The 21337-nt window shown below is 41.3% G+C and overlaps 1 protein-coding gene across 1 annotated transcript; it reads right to left on the bottom strand.

Moving 5' to 3' along the window:
* Positions 1 to 4132: 4132 nt before the first annotated feature.
* Positions 4133 to 18320, bottom strand: SLC16A9 (solute carrier family 16, member 9). The gene is made up of 5 exons (XM_008944482.1): positions 18125 to 18320; positions 8433 to 8576; positions 7480 to 7575; positions 4833 to 5741; positions 4133 to 4480 (listed from the first exon to the last, which is right to left on the bottom strand). Exons 1-5 carry the CDS (start codon positions 18318 to 18320, stop codon positions 4299 to 4301), a joined length of 1527 nt encoding a protein of 508 aa, XP_008942730.1. The 3' UTR covers positions 4133 to 4298.
* Between the last annotated feature and the right edge of the window lie 3017 nt (positions 18321 to 21337).

The raw sequence follows: 21337 nt of genomic DNA on the forward strand, positions 1-21337 counted from the left end.
AAAAACAAGCAAAAAGCAAAATGGATTTTGGTAAACAGAGAGCATACCAACGTGCCTCTAAAGACTATTTCTTGTAAGGAGACTGACAAGTCTTTAACTTGGGCCTTCAGCATAACTGTGTCTACAGCAAAACATCACTGAAGGAACTCCTTTGAATCTGAGGAATTCTATTTCACAAGAGAAAGCAGCTTTTGCCACTTCCTTTGACATACCTACCCAATTTTGGTATCATTTATTGTTTTGCCATTTTTAATCTGATCATTATCATGCTCAGCTTAACATATTGACCATAAATACATGTGAAAGGTCTTTAAGTGAGATATCTTTCCAATAAAAAAAATACCTCAATGACAGTTTAACGTTATGTAAATATCTCAATCAATTTTTATAGCATCTGATCCATAGCCCTTACTCAGCACATCGTCCAGTGTCAGTATGTGAGGCAGGAATTCAGTATTGGCACAATGGAGACAAATTAACAGCCAGCTACCAAAGGAATGTGATCTGTTTTTGCAAATAACCATAAAGACCATCAAGTAAGGCATGGAGTAGATTTTCAATCTGATAAAATTCAGCAGTTTCATTTTTCTCGTGTTTTGGTAGCTACAATAAATTTTCACAAGATCTGCAAAGAAGAAAATTAAAGTTTTATTCATGACCGATTCCACAGTAACTAATTAATTTATGCAATAAGCTATAACTTTCTTCTACAATAAAGAGTCATTATTTAAGTGTTTCATTCCCTCCATTCCAAATCTGTTTTTTCAGGGACCATAAAACTCATGAGTGTGCAGAATTTAATTCTACATAGCAGAACTGTGCACCTATTTACCTCTACCACCCTGTTAATGCTGATGACCTACTTTTGAAAGAAATGAGGCACAGATAATCCTGTTGCACCTCTCCTGCCATCTTCCAAAAACTGTTTGAAACCTATGGGCCAATTTGAGTGAAGCGTGAGAAGCGTGTCAGACAGAAGGAGGAAAAGCTCTCAGATACTCCAGTTGCAGCATCTCTGGAAATCTCTTCTTGGAAAGGAACCCTGCAAAACTAGAGAAGTAAAAAATAAAAACCAAAATATGAAGTTTTAGGTCTTAATACAGTCACAGCGCTCAGCTAACTGGAGAGGGCAAGGAGTCCCTAACACATATTGCTTGCAGTAGCAACAGAAAATTCTTCAACAATCAGGGCTCTTTCCTTCCTGATGGGTAAGGTTACAGCAGGAAACTATCACAGATCACTAGTCATATTTCCAAACATATCAAGCTGCCTAATAATAGACTCCATTTCCATTGCAAAAGTGTGCTACGGATTGCCCAATCATTAATTCCAGATTAATTTTTTCAGACTGACAACTGATTTAATATCCGTTTCATATTTAAAGTACTCAGAATATATTTTTAGCAGGAAGTGAGGGACTTCAAAACACACTAATCTGAAGGCACGTGTACCCTGATTATAGCCAGTTTCTTTCAGATGTGTAAAACTTGGTACTACTTTTATACACATGTGGTGAAATCCAACTACAGCTGCCATGCAGAACATAAAACAGGTGGAAATCCACATCAGATACCCAGGGCTCCAGTTTGGAACTGGAATTGCATTTATGCCTATATTGAATACTCAATTTTTTTTTTCCATATGCATTGAATAAGCAATTCAGGAAAAAAAAATCCACACAGTTGTAACATCCAGCTGGTAAATAAAGGAAAAAAAATAAGAGACAAACTAATGGCATCTTTATTTTTGTCAGGTTTTAACACAAACCAACATAAGTGAAACCAAAGTCACCAAAAACTGTCTGAAGCCAAGCTGTTTTTTCCTACCTTGGACCAGAAGAGGGAACATTACAGGCACCACCTCTGCCCACTTAGAGGTTATATCGCTCTTGCTAAACAGGGTGTGTGTTGGAAGCACAAAACAGTTGAGAAATGCAGCTTGGTATTGCTGATAGACATCTGGTCACTAGAACAGACACAGAGGATGGGTGAAGAGCTGGTGCTCTGTTTTGCCATGGCATTGAGGAGGAATGTGGATAATCTTCCACTTATCCCAATTTCCTGCTTATCACAGCATTTATCTGCTTCTTGCCAAAGTTACCAAGAAACTTATAAATCTTTTGTGCCACTGCACTGGAAAAAAAAAATGGGTTGACCACAATCCCACCCCAGCATTTTGCACAATAGTAGATAACAAAGTATTTTGGATATTATGCCTATCTCAGACCTAACTTGAGGATGAGAATCTGATACCAAATCTTAGGGACAGATGGATGGATTTGTCCTGCTTGCTCTCCGGAGCAGCGGTGCCTTTTGGAGAGATTCACAACCTCAGCTACTCTTGAGAGCTTTCCTGGGAAATTGAGCTTGTGATTGCAATCATATTTTAGAGCTATAAAGTTAGTCCACAGCTTAGTGCATTTATCCCCAGCAATCTTAAAGAATCTGTAAATGTTGCCTATGAATAAACCCTGCTACTCGTGCACCCCACTGCTGCTTCTGAATGTGACCAGACCTGCAGCCAACAGGCTGTTGGTGCACCTGGTGTCAGACCCATAGTCCCAGGAATAATTGGCAGATCTATTCAGAGATAAGCCCAGCTGCCCCTAGCCCCTTTAATCTCTGAAGACTGTCTAGAATGTGAGAGGTTTCATCTCTTACCAAATTTATCCATCACCACATGCAACAGTGTGCAAACATAGTAACTCTATGCATAGCACTCTGACAATGAAGGTTGCTCCTTACAGGCCTGTTTTTTATCTTAAGGATTATTTACAAGTCAGGATCACAGCAGATGTTTGAGGCACACAGTACTGCTGAGAACTAAATGGGCATTTGCAGGCAACTATAGAGGATTTAACTCAGGACTTAGACTTTCTAGCTCACCCAAGGCTTCACAACGTGCTCCACTAGACTTTAAGCCCACAGCACGAAGCTGAAGCACACAGCACATATGCCACAGGTGGATAGATTTCTGTATATACAAGGCAAGAGCAAGGCACACCTCTGGCACAGGAGCAGCTATGGAAGCAGAAGCTATTGCACAAGGCATGCAGGGCAGTGCAGAGCCAGCCAAGTCATCCTGCCTTCGCTGTAGCACACGCCTGGGTCAGGAAAGACTTCAACCTCACACAGCACTCCCCCTAGTCACAACAGCCTTTGGCCCTGGGTTAAACAAAGGCAAAAAGCCAACACATAATCAGAGCTAGCCTGCAGCTAGAGAGTAGCCAAGAGGTGGATTTCAGGGGCTCTCTTCACTGGCCTGTTTGGTGTTCAAATGTTGCTGCTCCTTCCACCTCAGCTTCCCCATACCTATTCTGTTATCCCTCCCTCCATGCTGCTTCTTGCTCCCTGTTACTCACTTTTCTATTTTCTGTGTTCATTCCAAAAACGGCAGAGCAGAGATAACATTGCTGTCACATTTTCCCCTTGTTTCATCAGGTCTACTCTACTGAAAGCTCTACTACTGAGCTCTGCACGAGGTTCAGCCTACGAAGCTGTAGGTCACAGGGCTTGTGTGAGTACATCTCCAACGATGATCTAAAGATTAAGAACTTGCATAACCAAGTCAGCGTTTCTTTTCATGGTTTCAACAATCATATTTATTCCTTGGTTTGAAAGGTTTTGGTTCAACAGTTTTATAAACAGACTTCACAAAATGTGCAATATTTAGAAACGTAGTTCTTTGTTGCAGTGGTAGTAAGAATCTTCACTTTCATCATAAAGTTCAGTTACAAGGTTGGGTTTGTTCCCCCTCTTCTCCCTCCCCCAGTTGGCACTTCATAGTAAACTGGAGAAACTTTAAAAAGTCAAAAAGTTAATCTAAGCATGAAGCATGATGTTAAAAGCACCTTGCCACAATATTACATTCTAATAAGGCAAATTTTTTGTTTTGTAAAGTCTGATTGTGCAACTTGGAGACCTATAAAAGGAGCCAGAAATGCCAGCCTTCTCCAATAAGGAACAGGCTTTCATTTTTGCTTCAAAGTTTTCACCCCTCTAAACCACTCCCCTTAAAAAAACAAGTATAGCTGATAATACAGCAGAACACACCCTTTACAGGGTAAAAGGAAATTACAGTAGACAAAGGCTGAAAACACAGTGCATAGTAGACAGAATAAGACTGTTCTTAAAAATAAAATAAAAAAGAAATAAGAGAAGAAAAAGGAACTGAACAGACAAGCAACAATGGAATTTTTCTAGTGGAAGAGGATGTTTGGGCTTCATAAATAAGTGGAAAATTACTAAAATACTTTGCTATATGATATAAAAAAGCACAAAGTGTTTTCCAGTTGTCACCTAGGCACTAGATGCAACTTTGTAGGAGTAAGTATTTGGAGTATTTTGTTTTGAGCTCTGATTGGTACAGGTGTTCCAACAGGGTAATGCTGCCAAGAGCAGAAGAAATCCACCCAGTAAGACACAAAAGCCACTGAAATAGAAGGCAGTGTCATACTCCTGCGTCCAGTCGTAAAACCAACCTGAGGGTGAAAATGAGAGAGAAGCACGTCAGTGAGGAGCTCAGTGTAACACAGCACTGTAAGTTAGAGAAACAGCATTAAAAAGGACCCTCCCCCCACTACTGCCCCCTCAAAAAAAGGTCAAGCATAAAATGCAGTGTGACCACTTAGACAGGAAAGTGTTTCATCAAAGCCAAAACCAGAACACAGCCAGCTTGGCCAGCTCAAGTGAACCAGGCTTTACCTTTTGTTGAAGATTTTTATTTCACCTTTTCATTGTTATTAGGACCAAGTAGAACTGCTGGCATGCAAATTAATTCTCTCTGGTGCTGACAAGTTCACGTTCATTTTACGGTATCTCCCTTGACCTTACCTACAATTGGTGGTCCAAGGCTATTTCCAAGTCCAGCAAAGAACATCAATATCCCATATGCGTGAGTCAGTTTCTCAATTCCCACAGTCTTTGTTGTTACATATGGAAAAATGGACCAGTTCCCAGTGAGAAACCCCAAGATCCCAGAAAGCATTGCTAACGTAAGGTAACTTTTGGCAAATGGAATTGCAAACAAGGCTGCTCCTGTCATTAGTAAGGTAGTGACATACAGATATAGAGTGTTGACCCACTTAAAATCTGCCAGTATTCCTAAAGTCAGTTTGCCAACAGTAGTCATAATGCCTATAATGGAAATAAGGGGCATATGGTAATCATCTTCATTAATGTTTGCACTTCTTGCTACATCTTCCATGAGCAGAGAAGGAGGAAATCCACCAATATCAAAGAGCAAGATGGCAACAAAAAGAGCTGAAAATACTTTGTTCTTAAAAAGAACCACTGTTTCCTTCCAGTAGTTCAAATAGAGCTGCCACTTCCTTTTGGCAAGTTGCTTGCAGAAGTTTGTCTGTTCTACAACTTTCTTTTTGTAAGTGTCTTTCTCATTGACATTTCTTGAGCTTAGTACATTCTTACTTAAAATGTTCTCCTGTTTGTAATCAGGCATATTGTTTGCACATTTTTCATCAGAGTAGCCCTTTTCAAGGATGCTTATATTTTCTTCAACAGTCTTTTCTTTTTCATGGTAAACAAAACGTTGATCTGGGACTTTGTCTCCACATGTTTTTTCTGGTGGAGGGGACTCAGATGATGCCAATGGTCTCATTAGGCTGCCACATGCTAATATATTTAGAGAGAGTGCGCCCACTATTAGCAGACAACCATCCAGTCCATACAGCTCAATAAGCTCTCTTTGCAGTGCTGCATATATAAAGAGTCCAACACTTGAGCCTATAAAAGGAAAATAAGATCAGTTCAACAGAACTGAAAACATTCTTCAACACTAACAAACAGTTGTTACAGTTCAGCAGCTACAGATAGACTGTCACAGGAAGGGTAAGTCATTTGTGCTCCTCTCACCCCAGTCTAATAAACTGGTATGTTACCATCCCTCCTGAAGATAGAGTTTCTTTATTGAGTATCCACAAAATAAAAAGCCTTTCAAAATATCTGAACAATTTATGACTATTAAAACTAGCAGACACTTTAGAAACAACTAGGATCAATACTCTATCCAATGGAAAATATCAAAGAAGTCGTAAGCCATCCTTCTGCCATGCAATCACATACAGACATGTATCCCTTCAGGTACCATTGGGAGTTAACAGAATTTCACACACTAACACTTCCCCCTTTCTCCTCCTCCCTGCCACCTCCCTCCTCTAAGGCAGGACCAGACCAAGAGCCTTCCTAGAAACAGCCCTTGACTGCTTGGTGTTTAAGGAGGGGGGCTCACATGGTGTGAGGTACTCCAAAGGCATTTCTGAAGCTCTGCAGGGCCAAACATGCCTTGTTATTCGGAAGAAAACTCTGAAGAGTAAGTAATTACCATGAACACAAGCATTTTGTGCAATCCCACCATTTTACAGATAAAACTCTCAGATGAAGTGAGCACAGATCCACAAATACCAACCACTGGTTCTTCAAGTCAATTTAAAGACAAACTTTAAAATTATTTGCTGAAGAGTCTCTAGGTTATATTAAAGCCCTTTACAAAATTCCACGCTAAAGAGAAGAAAAATAAAATTCAAACTTGTTTTGTCTTTCGGGTACTAGGGCTCAGTAAGATCAGGCCTTAAGGGAAACTACCTGGAATCCAAGTAAAAGTCACTGAAAATTATTCCAAGGAACATTTCTGCAGAAGTTTCCCTTTATTCCATGGGTGTGGATCTCACTGTGTTGACTGTACTGACCAAGCCTCTCCTCACTAACAGCTGCCACAGAAAACAGATCAGAGGCAAGACTCCATACAACACAGAAAGCAAGGCATGGGACAACAGCCTTCTTTCATAGTTCCTACTTGGTACATGAATTTAGCAATTCCTCTTGCCATAAAGGACATTACACAACCTGAAGACCCAGAGAAAGGATGAGAAAGACTGCTCAGCACCCTTCAAAGAATTTTCCTTGTATTATCAGAGGTTCACTTTTCTGGGATCTCTTTAACATATATGGACAAAAAGCTGGGATGAGCTTTTGGAAGACTGCAGAATTTAGGCTCCTCTGAGATTGGAAAGGAGAAAACATTAAAAATGTATGCCCAAAATTCAACTAATCCTTTAAAGGTACATCTAGTGGGAGGTTATGATGATCCAGCATTTATATCCTGTATCCCCAATCTTTTTCACCTCTGACCTTGTGTAAGAAAGAACAGGGAAAGGAGAGCTCTAGGGAAAGTTTCCCCTCTTTTTACTCATGGCAAACAGCCCAAGCTACTCATGAGTCTGCTTCCACATTAGTGAATATTCTTTTCTCATGTTTATGAATAACTTGTACCACACTCCTGCAAGAGTAGCTACTGTTTTATTGGAAGCCTGATTTTATCTCTTCATTGCTACTGATGTTTTGACTTCAGAAGTACTTCAGGAAGTAACTGAGAAAAAATAAAATCTCCTGGGTTTTATTGCCAGGGTGATGGTAGCTGTATCAGAGTCAAAAAGTTAGAGAGAATAACAACTAAAAGTCATACCTGTTGAGATCAGACCAAGTGCAAGGCCTCTGCGTTTGTCAAAATATTGGCAAGTGATGGTAACTGTTGCAGTATACAAAAGACCACATCCAAGCCCTTGCAGAAAAGGGAAATAAAGCATACTCAATACTCTGGGAAACGAATGCCCCTTTTTGTTCCCCAGGTAACATACAGTAGCACACTCTGAGCACAAAATCACTTTTTAACTCCAGCCACACCACGGAGCTGCTCGCATCGCCCCACCTCCCTCTCCCCTGACTGCCCCTGGCTGCAGCACCTTGGGTTGGACAAGTCCACCAGCTCAGGCTCCATGCTGTGTGGAAGGGGTTAACACGGGCTAGCTCCAGAGAACAGCAGAGCTGCAGCCTCCTGCACTGTACCTGAGCCAGCACACTGCTGGGTCCTCACTGGCCAGAGAAGTGCCCAGGCTCCTGACACTGTTAATTTCATTAACCACCCACAGCAGCCCTCTGCAGCACAGAGGGGCAGGTCACCACCTCTAGGAGAGCTGCACTTTCATCCCTCTAGCTTTACGTTCAATCCAGTTATGTGGAGAACAACACTGTTCCCTAATGAGCTCTAATTTATCAAATTAGAATGAGTACACGACAAAATGCCAGAAGAGATGTTATTGCTTTAAGATTGGCATTTCACACCTCCAGAAGACCTTCTTAATTCCATCCCTTAGTTAAAACCTCAGCTTCTCCATCTTTTAACCTGTCAACAGAGGACAAACTGTTCTCAAATCCTGATGAATTCATTGCTTTTATCTTTCACTAGATGTCAACAGCCTGCCTGAGCGACACCCCTCCCCATCCCAAAGTTAAGTATTCCTTGATAAATCAAGTCCCAGACTACCACTGCCCCTGTGAACAAGTTTCCCATTTCAAATTCATAAACCAAGACTCAAAATAATAAAGTCTCTATGTATGTGAAGGGAAAGTGTTTCTCACCAACAACAATCCCATATGAAACATAAAGAAAGTATATGTTAGGTGCAAAACTGCTCATCATGAGGCCTCCAGCCACCATAAAGCCACTGAAGATTGTTACTGGTCTTGCTCCAAAAGATGATACACATACACTGCAGACAGGACCTAAAGATAAAGCAGGAAAAATATTCCTAGTAAATACCAGCACCAGCAAGAACTTATAATTTAAACAAAAAAAATTTAAAAAAAAATCACTCCATGGAAATATTTCTTACAATAATTATTTAAATGTATAATTATATTAAACAACAATTCAGAGTACTCTTTTTTTATAGGATTTTTTTAAAGAGTTAGTTGTAAAAACATACAAGTTCAGGCTTGCAAGGTTTCTGCTCAAGGAGAAACCAACATCAAGACCACGAAATGGTACCAGAGCCAGGAGGGAGTGAGCAAAACATGCTTTAAGCATACAATGATATATACAATACTGTTGCTATATACCTAAGGACTCGTATGAAGGTTCTACAAAGAATTTTCATCTTTGGACAGCAAAGAAATCAGGATCATCAGCCAGGCTTTAACCAAGTAGGTATTTTTGGCAGAGCCCAAAAACTGTGCTTCAGAAAGACAGTATCTGTATTCATCTTGATATGAGATTTATAAAACTGAAGTGGAAAAGAGTAACTTCTGATCACAATCATGGTAAGAATGCCCCCTGGTGCTTGCATAGAGGAAGTAGCTGCTGATAGACTAGATAAAAACAAACACTGCTCTTCCCTGATCTCCTAGAGAATTAAGCACCTGTTAGTCAGTATTTTACCAAATAACTGTTTATTACCTATCTTGGTTTCTATGTAAAATTATGGAAAACAAGAGGCACTTATTGAGAATGTCCAGAGTAAAAGTCATGAAGTTCTCAAGAAGTTTCTCCCTCCCCAATATTTCTTGGTTGGTTAGCTCTTCAAAACAAGAACAAAGTACATGCAACATTCATACTCTGCCTCTACTCAGCCAGTTCTCCCCTCACAGAAGTTGTAGAGCAAGCATTCATTTTCAGTTGTGTGACCTGGAATACACCTTTTAGTCTTGAGTAGCGTGCAAGCTTTGGTGCCCTGCATAAATAAGCAACTAGCAAGTGACTTGGCTTGCAAAAGACAAACACCTCTGAAACCCTGCAGTTCCTAACATTCAGACCTAGACTCATGTATTGGCCCCGAGATCCTAAACTCGACATCTCAGAGATTAGAATTTAGATACACAGATGAATGCTATTATTTAAAAAACAAAACAAAACTAATTAAAAAAAAAAACACCTCACCACTTCTGTATCTCATTTGCAGTGATAAAAACACACTCCCCTGGTCGATATAATCTGTGAAAGCAGTAATTCTGCAGTCTGCCATTTGTTAAGGTTGGTCCTTGCTGACTCACACATAACTGAGATCCCCAGCAGATGGGAGGTGAGCCCAGAGAGGTGATACGGGGTGAACAACAGTTGGAGCTGAGGATGGTGCTTGCCTAGGTTTGCAGATGGGAGCTAGCAGCTGGGAATGTAGGCAATGTTTCCGTGTGGTTACCGGCCACGGGACAAGCAGTTCTGGCAGGCAGGAGCACAGATTTGCCAGCAGGTGAAACGATCCTCAAGAGGCAAAGCAGGTCAGCACTTTCGTCCTACATAAGAGCTATCTCCTAGGGAACGCAGAGGGAAGCGAGTCTGAATTGAGGATTATCCAGGCACAGAGTCAGAGGTAAAGAAGAATCGAGAAAAAGCTTCTGGGGAAGTCAGGTCTCTTTGGATTTTGGAAACAATGAAAAAGGAAGATGTAAGCGCTTGCTGCTTCTCAAGAGTCAGCACGCTGTGGGAATGAAAACCAGCCAGAATTACTTGGGCAGAGTAACTTGCTGAGAACAAAAGATTAGGGTGTTAAATTGTTGCTGATTCTTAGAATTAATTACTGGAACTGGCGAACTAGGATTGGTACATTTCCTAAAGCCACAGGATTCAAAGATAAACAAAGGATTGAATCTGTATTACATAAAGAATTCTTTTACATTAAAAGAACATCAGGCAGTGATAACATAATTCAATTAAGCAGAGGAATTTGCACTCTTTCTATTCTTTATTTCTGACCCACTACCTTGCTAAAATAAACAGTATTTTCCTTCCACCTGCTGTTTTGACACAGCTACTTCCAGAAGGTCTCTGCCCAGCCTGGGGGGATGGTACTGGCACAGAATGCACCGATTGCTACTAGAGGACCTGAGGCCAGGCTGGACCCTCTGACCCCAAGCCAGAGTAAGAGAAAAACAACTGAAAAACATGTCTTCATAATCTGACAAGAACACTTTCCTCTGGAACACCATCAAAAGCATCTCTGACAGGGTCCAAGGAGATGCTCCTCCAGCTTCTCCCACTTACAAAAATAATCCCGAAGGAGAACAGAAAGTACAAAGAGATCTTTTTGCTCCCACATGCAAAACAACCTGCACAAAACTGAAGAACCTGCTACAGTAAGTTCAGTATTAACATGTCATCTCACACAGCAAGAGACCTGGCAGCTCAGCAATGGTCCTGTTCATAAGAAGGAGCAGCAGTGTAAGTATTGAAATAGTTATTATAGGTCTCTGGGCCAAGAAGAAAAACAGCTCCATCTTCCCCTTCACACCAGGCCCTGCTTTCACACTCCCCTCATCACACTGAAAAACAAAAAGAAAACAAAAAGTCTCAAAGGAAAACCCCCATGACAGCCAGCATCTTTGTTCTTTCCTGGCCTCCCTGCATTCCTTCTCCTTCTCCGTTTCCCAGAGAGCTGGCTTCTTTGCCTTCCACCAGGCAGAGTACCTTTAGTTATTACCATGGTATTTGCACAGGAGTTCACTGTACACAAACATGTTATTCTCTAAAAAGCAATTCAAGCACAATGGATTCAAGGCAGTTAATGCTAACCAAACACCCAGCTTTCCCAGAGTGGGACTGAGACTCGCTCCGTGAACTCCTGCCCTGTGGATTTTTCTTCAAAGTGGACATTCTGAAGAAGGTGGGAGCCTACGTACAGCTCCAAATGAAACAGCTTTTCAAGGCAGCTGAAGTGGTTTTGTTAGCTGACTCTCGTTCAGAAAGAGCCTTCTGCTGATAATCTATTTCTCACCATAATGTGAACAAAATAAAAATAAAATTCCAGTGGCAAGCCTCAAGAGTAAGCACAGAAGATGGGTCTTCAGCCAGCACTTTGTTCAGTTTGCCAAGAAAATCTAGGGGTTAGCACTGGTATTAGTATAATATTTGAAGACACTGACAAACATTTGCCTCTTTTACAAATAAAATCCCTGGGGCTTTTTTCCTTCTAAATGATGTATCTTAAAACTAGACCAGACTCTACCAAAGAAAGATACCAGCCCAGTTTGTAAGAATGACAGACAACTCTAGGAAAAAAACGACTTAAGAGTCCACCACAGGGACAGCCACTGCTCTTCTGCACATGACTTGCTGGGGCTTGGCAGACAGTGATACAACTATCAGGCCCTGCAGACGAGCCGTCAAGAAGACCCCTAGACCTAGGACCAGGAGATTCCTGATCTCCTTCTATGACAAGATGACCTGCCTGGTAGGTGAGGGAAAGGCTGTGGATGTTGTTTACCTGGGCTTCAGTAAGGCCTGGCTGCTCATGGCTTGGACAGAAGCACTGGCTGGGCAGCTGTGCCCAAAGAGTGGTGGGGAATAAAGTTAAATCCAGTTGGCATCTGGTCACAAGTGTTGTTCCCCAGGGCTCAGTATGTGGGCCAATTCTAATTAATATCTTTACCAATTATGTTGTCGAGGAGGCGAAGTGGACCTTCAGTAAGTCTGCCAACGACATCAAGTTGGGAGGAAGCGCTGATCTCCTTGAGGGCAGGAAGGCTCTACAGGGGATCCTGGACAGGTTGGATCCATGGGAGGAGGCCAGTTGTATGAGGTTCAACGAGGCCAAGTGCCAGGTCCTTTTCTTCGGTCACAACAACCCCAGGCAATGCTACAGGCTTGGGGAAGAATGACTGGAAAGCTGCCTGGCAGAAAGGGACCTGGGGGTGTCGATTGATAGCCACCCAAATATGAGCCAATAGTGAGTCTAGGTGGCCAAGAAGGCCAACAGCATCCTGGCTTGTATCACAAATAGTGTGGCCAGCAGGACTAAGGGAGGGATTGTGTCTCTGTACTCAGCACAGGTAAGGCCACACCTCAAGTACCATGTTCTGTTTCAGGCACCTCAATACAAGAAAGACATTGAGGTGCTGGAGTGGGTCCAAAGAAGGGCAATGAAGCTGGTCAAGGGCCTGGAGCACAAGTCTTGTGAAAAGTAGCTGAGGGAACTGGGCTGCTGGAGAAAAGGAGGTTCAGGGGAGACCTTATTGCTCTTTATGACTACCTGAAAGGAGGCTGGAGTAAGGTGAGTGCCAGTCTCTTCTCACAAGCAACAAGTGATAGGACAAGAGGAAATGGACTCAAGCTGTGCCAGGGGAAGTTTAGTCTGGATACCAGGAAAAATTTCTTCACTGAAAGTGTTATCAAGCACTGCAAGAGGCTGCCCAGGAAAGTGATTGAATTGCCATCCGTGGACATGTTTAAAAGTTGTGCAAATATGGTGCTTAGGGACCTGGTTTAACAGTGGACTTTGCAGAGTTAGGTTAATGGTTGGACTAGATGATCTTAAAGGTCTTTTCCAACCTAAATGATTCTATGAAATGGGAAGAAGCAGCAGAAAGAAGATGGGCTCTCACAATAGATCTTTATGGCGAGAGAGCAAAAAGAACTTGTGGGAGGAATCATATGTACATTGGTATTTTCATTATGAATTTTTTTAAATAAAAGAGTTCACCCTCAGTGAGACCCAGATCTGACAAGGAGTCTTTCCTGAGATATGAAAACAAGCCATCTGCTGCTCACACAGGAACTTTGTTACTACCATGATCTTCTGACCTCCTGACGAGTGCAGAGTTGTTTTATTCAATGGACAACAAGAACCAACAGTCTCTTCCTCAATGTTCTTACATGAAGAGAAAAACTCTGCAAGCTAACACTTCCTTCCTCCACTGGCTCATCTCAACAGTCCTCCCTCCCTCACCTCATACACTCACAAAACCTTCTGCTAAACAAACAATACTCAACAACTGAGTTCTTTTTCTTATCGCCTGCATTAATTGGACCCACCCTACTTGCTGGTATCTGTCTGAGCCTGTTGAAACTGTAGAATAGAAGCAATGCTCATGGACTCTGTGGAAAATCCACTGGACAGAAAGCAAGAATGCTTTCTGAATATTAAATGCATTGCTAAAACCTGGTCATAATATTCTCCAAATGTATGTACTTTGGATAAGAATATAGATTGGGAAAAAACCTTTTTAAACTGACAGTAACTCACTCCCAACTGATGGAAAAGACTTGTCCTTTCTGATAAAGTTCTTAAATAAATGGAGCTCCTCTTCAGGAGTCTCTGGGACACCCTCTTCCCTCCCCACAAACTCCATATGGCTTCCATGGTTTACAGTGGGGACTACCCAAGTGCAAGGGTTATGCCCAAACTTACGTAGATGCTGTAAAGATCTTTTTAGAGTTGTAAAATTATTGCTTTAAAAGACAAAATTAAACTTTTTAAACATTTATCAATTAATGCTTCAGACCAGCAGAAACACCTCGTTTACCAAGACATGCCTTTCAAGGGAGAGTCTTTCCTTTGTTCTTTCTCCATTAATAAAGGGAAGTGGAAATTGAAGACATATCACTGGTGTCTCCTGCTATGCCAAATGCTGTGGAGTCAACTCATACTACAAACAGTAGTGGTGTCACTTACAGCCACCAAGGTCTTTTATCTGTTTTGTGTTGAACAAGTGTAACATGGATGAAATCTAATTTCAGGCTCCAAATGGATGTGAAATTAAGAACACTTGGTGCAGGAGAAACACACCATCTTCAGCAAGGTAATAAATATCCTCCTCTGGCCTGTGTTAGTAAGGGAACCATGCTAAACTCTTAATTTCTTCCTATGCAACAAGCTCTACATCATCCATGGAGCCATGTGCCACCTCCACTATCTTCTCTTCCACCCTTCCGGGCACATTTCTTCCAATACGTTGTGAGGGCACATCACAGAAAGTTATAACTCAAGTCATCCTTCAAGGCAGAGATCAACCAGGTCCCTGTCCCATTCCCTCATCCAGTTGGAGCTGAACCAGTTCAGCTCAGTCCTCAACACATGGCAAGAGGACAGAAATCAAACACCAGGTGGCTGGGAAGCTCAGCCCAATAAACAAGGTGCTGTACTGGGTTTCTGTGTCACGAGTCTAAGTTTAGCTTTCACTGAAGTCAGAAGTAAACACTGTGGAAAGTAGACCAATATAGCAAATGTGAAAGGACTCATCAGCATCATCTAGTCCAAAAAATGTTTAAGACTACGTATACAGAGGGGAGAAGACACACAGAATCTTTTCTGGTGCCAGCTGGCATACACAGAAGGACATTTTCTTCTTTTTGGTGAAATTACAGTACTAAGACAGCAAAGTCACTGGACCTAGCTTCCACTGTTGCAGAAGCTAGCTAATGTGATTTCCAGTGCTATCAAGGAGAAAAGCCTTCCCTAAGAACATGGACACCAACCTATTTCCTGTGTGTACCTGCAAATCTATCACAGCTGCCATTCTTTCTTCAGTTTGGCATCTACAGCTTTGAAAAGGTGATGTTAAGTTGGAGAGGGCTCTCCAGAAGAGCCTTAATTAAAAGAGAAGAAGTCTCTTTTATCAATAGCACAAAGACTGTATCCAGGTCCAGGCTTGAAAGAAAATTTAGAAGTAATTTGATTGCAGTCTCTAGACATATACCACTCTAATTCAGGGGCACTTCAAAACCCAGCACCTAAAGACCTTTTTTGTCAGCTGAAAAGGAAAAATAAGCAACCTGTACCATAAGATTATATAATTTTCAGGAGGGAATTAACTACTGAGGAAAGTTATAACAGATGGGAGAAGGCTCTAAACAAACATCTTCTAAATCAAATGAGAATGGGAATATTTTCTGCATGCAACATGGATTGTTTTAAGACAGTCAATACTTGAAAATAAGTCTTTGGATCACTAGATCAGAGACTGGAAACCAAAATAAAGGAGGAGAAAGGAAAGAACAACTAGAAGAGTCAGGAACTCTAAATACTAGAAGGTTAAGAACAGTAAAAGGCTAGGGGACTAGCAAAGGGCTTTGAGGTAAAGCTGTCCTGTTACTAGTCTCACATGCAATACTGCTGCTGAAATCAGCTTACTTGGGGGAGATTGTTACTAGATTACAGATAGTATCTTTTCACATGCACGAAAACAGGCTAATTAAAAAAAAATCAGGTAGCTTGGTCAGCTGCTTAACACAGGCTACAACACACAATGGTCCCATTTTGCCTATACTACTGGAACCTGCAAGAGCAGAAGCAAGAACAGAATCAAATTCCCGTTTCCTATGTTCATGAAAAGTGCCTAAATTTGCAATGTGACAGCAACAGTTTTGCTCTGAAAACACATATGTTCTTTACACCAGGCTGAAAAAGGCCTGCTATGAAAACTGCATGAAAAATGGTAACATGGCAAGAGCATTCTAGTTTTAGGTAGACCTTATGATACTTGCAGCGTCCTGTCAACAAGTTTACTTAAAGTAGTTGTCATTAAAGTCAGATCCCAGCTTGATAAGACAGTGGGATCTTCCATTTCAGGTAAAGCAGGGAACAAATACTTTGCTTTCAGTCAACTCTAATAAATACCAATGCGATTAAAAGCTCCTCACTGTACTTTTCTTTGAAGGCACTAAACATAGGAATGATTAATAAACTTCCAAATCCCAAACTGAAGAATGAAAGTACACTGACAGACAACATTCCTCCTAACCTCTAAAACTGTCAAGTAATTTAATCACTCCATACCAAAATCAAGTGCAATAGGAGCTCGTCTTTGTATTGTGAAGTCACAGAAGTTTCTGTTTGCTATAAAGCACACTCCTGACAATTGCTCACAGGGGCAAGACAGAGGGCACTAAAAAATCTGGAAACTAGCATGGTGTTGATATAGAGAAAGGGTGCTGAGGCTTTTGTCAGAGACTTGTGGTCTCCAGGGAGAGGGGTCTTCTTCAACCCTTCTCTTGCAATCCCCTTCTGCCTGAAGGTTTTCTTCAGCAACTACCTTGTTTAGCCTTCTCTTCCCCCCACTTTATTCTCTCACTCAAGATTATTTAGGTCTTGATTTGTTAATAAGAGCAGCTAATGCCCTTGAAGCAGGAGAATAAAAAAAGTATGACAGAAGAGCAGCCTACAATCCTTTGTCCACTTACACCCTGGGACTGAATACAGTCTTCTCATGATCCACCTGCCCTTGCCTATTTGTGTTCTGCCTAATGACAGAAAACCCTAAAAGGAGTGGGATGCCAGTATTTGGCCAGTTATAATGTCAGACAAAAGAGTGGTCTTTATGCAGTCCTGTATTGCTATTTGAACATCAGCTTTCCTTTAAGGAGAGATTTCCTCAGAATCCTGAGCTTCATTTTGTCCATTAAGCCACACGATTGTATTTGCCCACAGCAATTGCTCTGCTGACAGGCAATTTTTTTCAGACTCAGCAAAAAGATAGTAGTTCCCATGGTGAATCTCTGAAAAGCAGAAGTTAGTGAAATTACTCAGTACAATATCCAGGCTCGATATTAAAACAACAAAATGGACCTAGAGATGTTGAAAGTGGTGTTTTATTTCCCTAAAACCCTGCTGTTACTCTACAAGTGACAACGTCTTACTAAAGCAGAGGTTCCAGTACAGTGGTTTTATTTAATGCCACTTTTACCCATAACTTTGCAAGCTTCAAAAGGAGTTTTTTCCTCAAACAAATAGTGGAAAAGAACCCTTACTCACTCTAACTGGTGGGCTTACTTCTAGAGCTGAAAAATGAGTAACTGGTTTATTAACTGACTTTTTTTTTACTTAAAGCACTTGAACCATTTCAGACTAACAGCTTGCTTTTATATTAAAGACACTAATGCAAATGTTAGTCTTAAAGCCTCATTTAAAAAAAAAAAATCCCATTATCTCACAGTTTAGGGTCAGGGTTGCCCCCAGACAAAATTATCACTCAGAATTTGTTTTTTCTAGCTTATTCAAATACAATAATTTTGACTTTCCTAAGGGTAATATTTTTATAATTCTTTTACCATGATATTGTTCAGTCTCTGTATAGTAGAACTATAAATTTATTCAGGCTGGACATGAGGAAGAAGTTCTTCCCCCTGAGAGTGGTGAGACCCTGGAAGGGGTTGCCCAGGGAGGTGGTTGAGGCCCCATCCCTGGGGGTCTTTAAGGCCAGGCTGGAGGAGGCTCTGGGCAGCCTGATCTAGTGGGAGGTGTCCCTGCTCATGGCAGAGGGGTTGGAACTGGGGGATCCTTGGGGTCCCTTCCAACCCTGACAGATTCTGATCTGTTTTAGCAGAGGACTTTAGAGCCCTAATGGCTCAAGGGTTGGACTTGATGATCTTGGAGGTCCCTTCCAACCTAAAGGATTCTATGATTCTATGATCTTCTCACCCATCTGGACCCTAAACAAAAATGCAGCATCCTCATTCTATCATTTGCAGCTGTCTTGAATAGAATTCCAAAACCACACACAGATGAAAACATCGATTAGAAAGAAACATCCCAGTTTAAGATAGGTACTGCTTCCACACTTACTGGCAAGCAATCCGATTCCATTTGCTAGAGATCCAACCCAAGCAGTCTTGCCTTTCCCTTCTCCAAAGGCATCCAGCCATTCCAAATACAAGACTCCCACCGCCAGCGGTGACCCGTAACACAAGAACTGAGTAAAGAAGGAAACGACAACGATGACCCAGCCCCAGCCACCATCTGGTGGTTTCCGAAACACCATCTTGTCAGAGGAGTGCAGAGGAACAGGCAGAACCTGTGTAAACAAAATCCAAGCAGAACAGAGCATTAGAACTGTGACTGACCTAGGTTTGCTAATACAAGTGAGCTGCACAGAGCAGCACGTGTTCAAACAGAGGCTTGTTTCAGCCATCCTTCAAGTATAGGCAACACAGCAGAGAGGCAATGAAAATTGGTTTTCATTTGGTGCTTCTACCTCTTCTGCATAATGCAGGCACAGCACACAAAGCATTAATGAGTCACAGATAATGCCAGCACTGTATTACACAAAGGGAGCACGTTTCATTTTCTGGGTGTCAAACAGGCTTTGTGAAGACCTCAGGCACTAATACCACAGTTCAACGAGAAAACCACACGGCCACCTGCTGTTCAGCCCTCAGATATCCTGAGTGAACCATAGAGGCTTGAAGGACAGAAAATGCTGCAAGTACAAAACAATCCCCATAAACAGTTTAGGATTTAAAAAAAATCACAAGTATAAAAATACTAGTTCAAGGTCCAAAAAATAAAATAAAATAAAAAATCTCTACTTAATTGTAATCTCAGCACAGTACCTTGCAGTTCAGCAAGGTGTTTGGCACCATATAGTGTAGTCTGGGAGAGGCAGGCCAAGAGGAAGACTGGCACTTTGAAAACAGTAACAATTTGGCACTCTGCTCTGTCAAACCAGGAGATGTGCAGAGGAAGGATGCATCCAAAAAATCACTTGGTATGTAATAGGAAGGGAAGCGAGTTCTAAAACTGTGTAGGAGTGTGGCTTATATGCCAAGGCACGACAGTATTAAATATGTGCACAAAAATCTCCTATAAGCTGTTGAGAGTGTCTGCCCTCCTCACAGTTTGCACCCTGGCAATCACCTCTTGGACTCTGTATCAGTCCTTTGCCTGGTCAGATCCATCACCTGTGCATCTAGGGCTTTCCATAACTTACTCTCCTCACACATTCTCAGGACAAGTTTGTGAATGCAGGGACCAATACCTCTAAAATCTAGCAATTTAAATGTAGCAATAAAAAGATTTAGAGGTTTTCCAAGCTAAATTGCTTTAGATTCTGGATGACTCCAATGACATTGTGAGTCCCTGTGCACACAACTCTCTGCAGGGAACAATCTGCCAAAGTGATGATCCCAGAACTCCTGCTCTTTTCCTAGCACTGTCACTAACCAGACAAGTGATTCTCAACCATTTTATTTCCTTTACCCTGTAAGACAGAATCAGAGAAGATCTGACCCTATTTCTTTCTGAAATGTTCTCAGGGACCATCCTCACACTGCAGCTTAGGCATTAAGGCTGCTGCAGTAACATTTCTACTCTGGGAGATTCCCAAGAGGCAAACCAGAAAAATAAAACATGTTGCACTGCCTTTTTGATTTAGAACTCAGAGGACATGGGAAAAAATTACTGCTGTATGAGAGGGATTGTGTAAACAAGTAGACAATAATCTCCATGTACATTTTGCTGGGGCAGTTTTTAAGGACTGGCATGGAAAACTTACCAAAAAAGCTACAGTATAAATTTCTGAATAATAACTACTATAGAGACATGGAAAAGGACAGTCCTAGTTCATTTAAATTTTACTTTGAGGCTCAATACTTACAGATGATGGCAAAAAAAGTCCTTCAGCTTCCTACAAATAAAACTTCATGTGGCAACTCTACCTGCAGAAAAAGAGCAGCAAAGCAAATTTTCAGTTGAAGTGTCATTGCAACAGTAAACACAACTCTGACAAACAGGTGTCTTCACATTAGATTTCTCTTTTTAGTATCTTTTCTGAGGATGTTCAGAAGTAATCAAGTTATCTCAGTGGAGAAATGCCCCTTCCATTAATTAACAAGTGACAGCAGCCTTGAGCCCCAAAATAACAAAAACATTGTCTACTAGTGTAGTTTTGCCATTCTAGGTCCTTCAGGATTGATTTACAGTTTTAACACACTGTCACTCTTTCAAGATCCAGTATTTCCAGTTACAAATATTACAGTTATGTGTTTCAGTTATAAATGTAAGCTCTGATTTATTTCCTCAAATGCCTGGGAAGTGTCCGTTGATTACATTAGATGCAAGGGTGATAGCTGGGATAGACAGAAATAATACCATGCTGTAAGGAATCAAAGCACTCAAAAGCTGCTTATAGGTACTTTCCTACAACAATAACCTTCCTACAAAAGGGGATTCCTGTATTTCTATGAAAAATATTTAAACTATTTGTATACAGTCACTAAAGGAGCTGGCATGCAAGCACCACTTGGCTTATTTTATCCCTGGTTGGAGTAAAAATGGTGGAAATAAGTAATAGCTTCAAGCAAAGACACTTCCACTGAGACAAAGTAAGGAAATTTTCAGAAAGCCAGTAAAATAATGGAAATAGATAGTGAATAAACCCAGCTCATATTTATTTTGAAAGTAATCTTTAGAAAACAAACACATTTCAGCTGTTATATTGATTCCCACTATATTAAGAAATATGTAAAATTTGGCACAGAGACAACGCTGAGTTCAGTTCTGTTACTCTAAACGTTTGATGGGGAGGAAGGGAGGGCAGGGCAGGAGAGGAAAACGTTTTCATCGTCTTAGGTCACGTAGTCTTTTCTAAGAGAAAGCCTCAAAAAACCTCTGCAGCAGTTCCTCATCTGCTGCAAATCTGCACAAGCTTTACTGACTTCAGCTAACTGCTCCCAACTCACAGAATCATGTCAGAAAAAGGTTCCCTCTGTATCTACATTCCATCAAAAAAAAATCTACATCCACCACAGACCTCCTTTACATCCTTCAGCTACATAGCAGCATTTTAGGTAGCAAAACTGTCTCTATTTTCTAAACACTTCAAGCCACGTACAGTCTACACTTACCAAGAAAAAAAGTGAAAACCACTGTCATTTTCCCCCCAGCATGACCTGGCTCTTCCTTCTCTTTCTTGCAGGTTGCTCCATCACCTCACACCACTGTGTATCTATTACCTAAAATAAGGTGTATTTTCTCACTTGCCTGAAGGTACAAAGTCCT

This window comes from Merops nubicus, unplaced genomic scaffold (assembly GCF_000691845.1).
Source record: "Merops nubicus isolate BGI_N331 unplaced genomic scaffold, ASM69184v1 scaffold600, whole genome shotgun sequence".
NCBI classification, from domain to species: Eukaryota; Metazoa; Chordata; class Aves; order Coraciiformes; family Meropidae; genus Merops; species Merops nubicus.

What these genes read in the sequence shown, in the direction of transcription:
- SLC16A9 (XM_008944482.1), bottom strand. Translation starts at nt 18,320, where the DNA reads ATGGTGTTTCGGAAACCACCAGATGGTGGCTGGGGCTGGGTCATCGTT. An exon ending in TTCATATGGGATTGTTGTTG is followed by an intron (nt 7,576 to 8,432) that starts GTGAGAAACACT and finishes CTTTTCTGCAAG; the next exon opens with GGCTTGGATGTGGTCTTTTG. An exon ending in ACTTGGTCTGATCTCAACAG is followed by an intron (nt 5,742 to 7,479) that starts GTATGACTTTTA and finishes TTCCTTTTATAG; the next exon opens with GCTCAAGTGTTGGACTCTTT.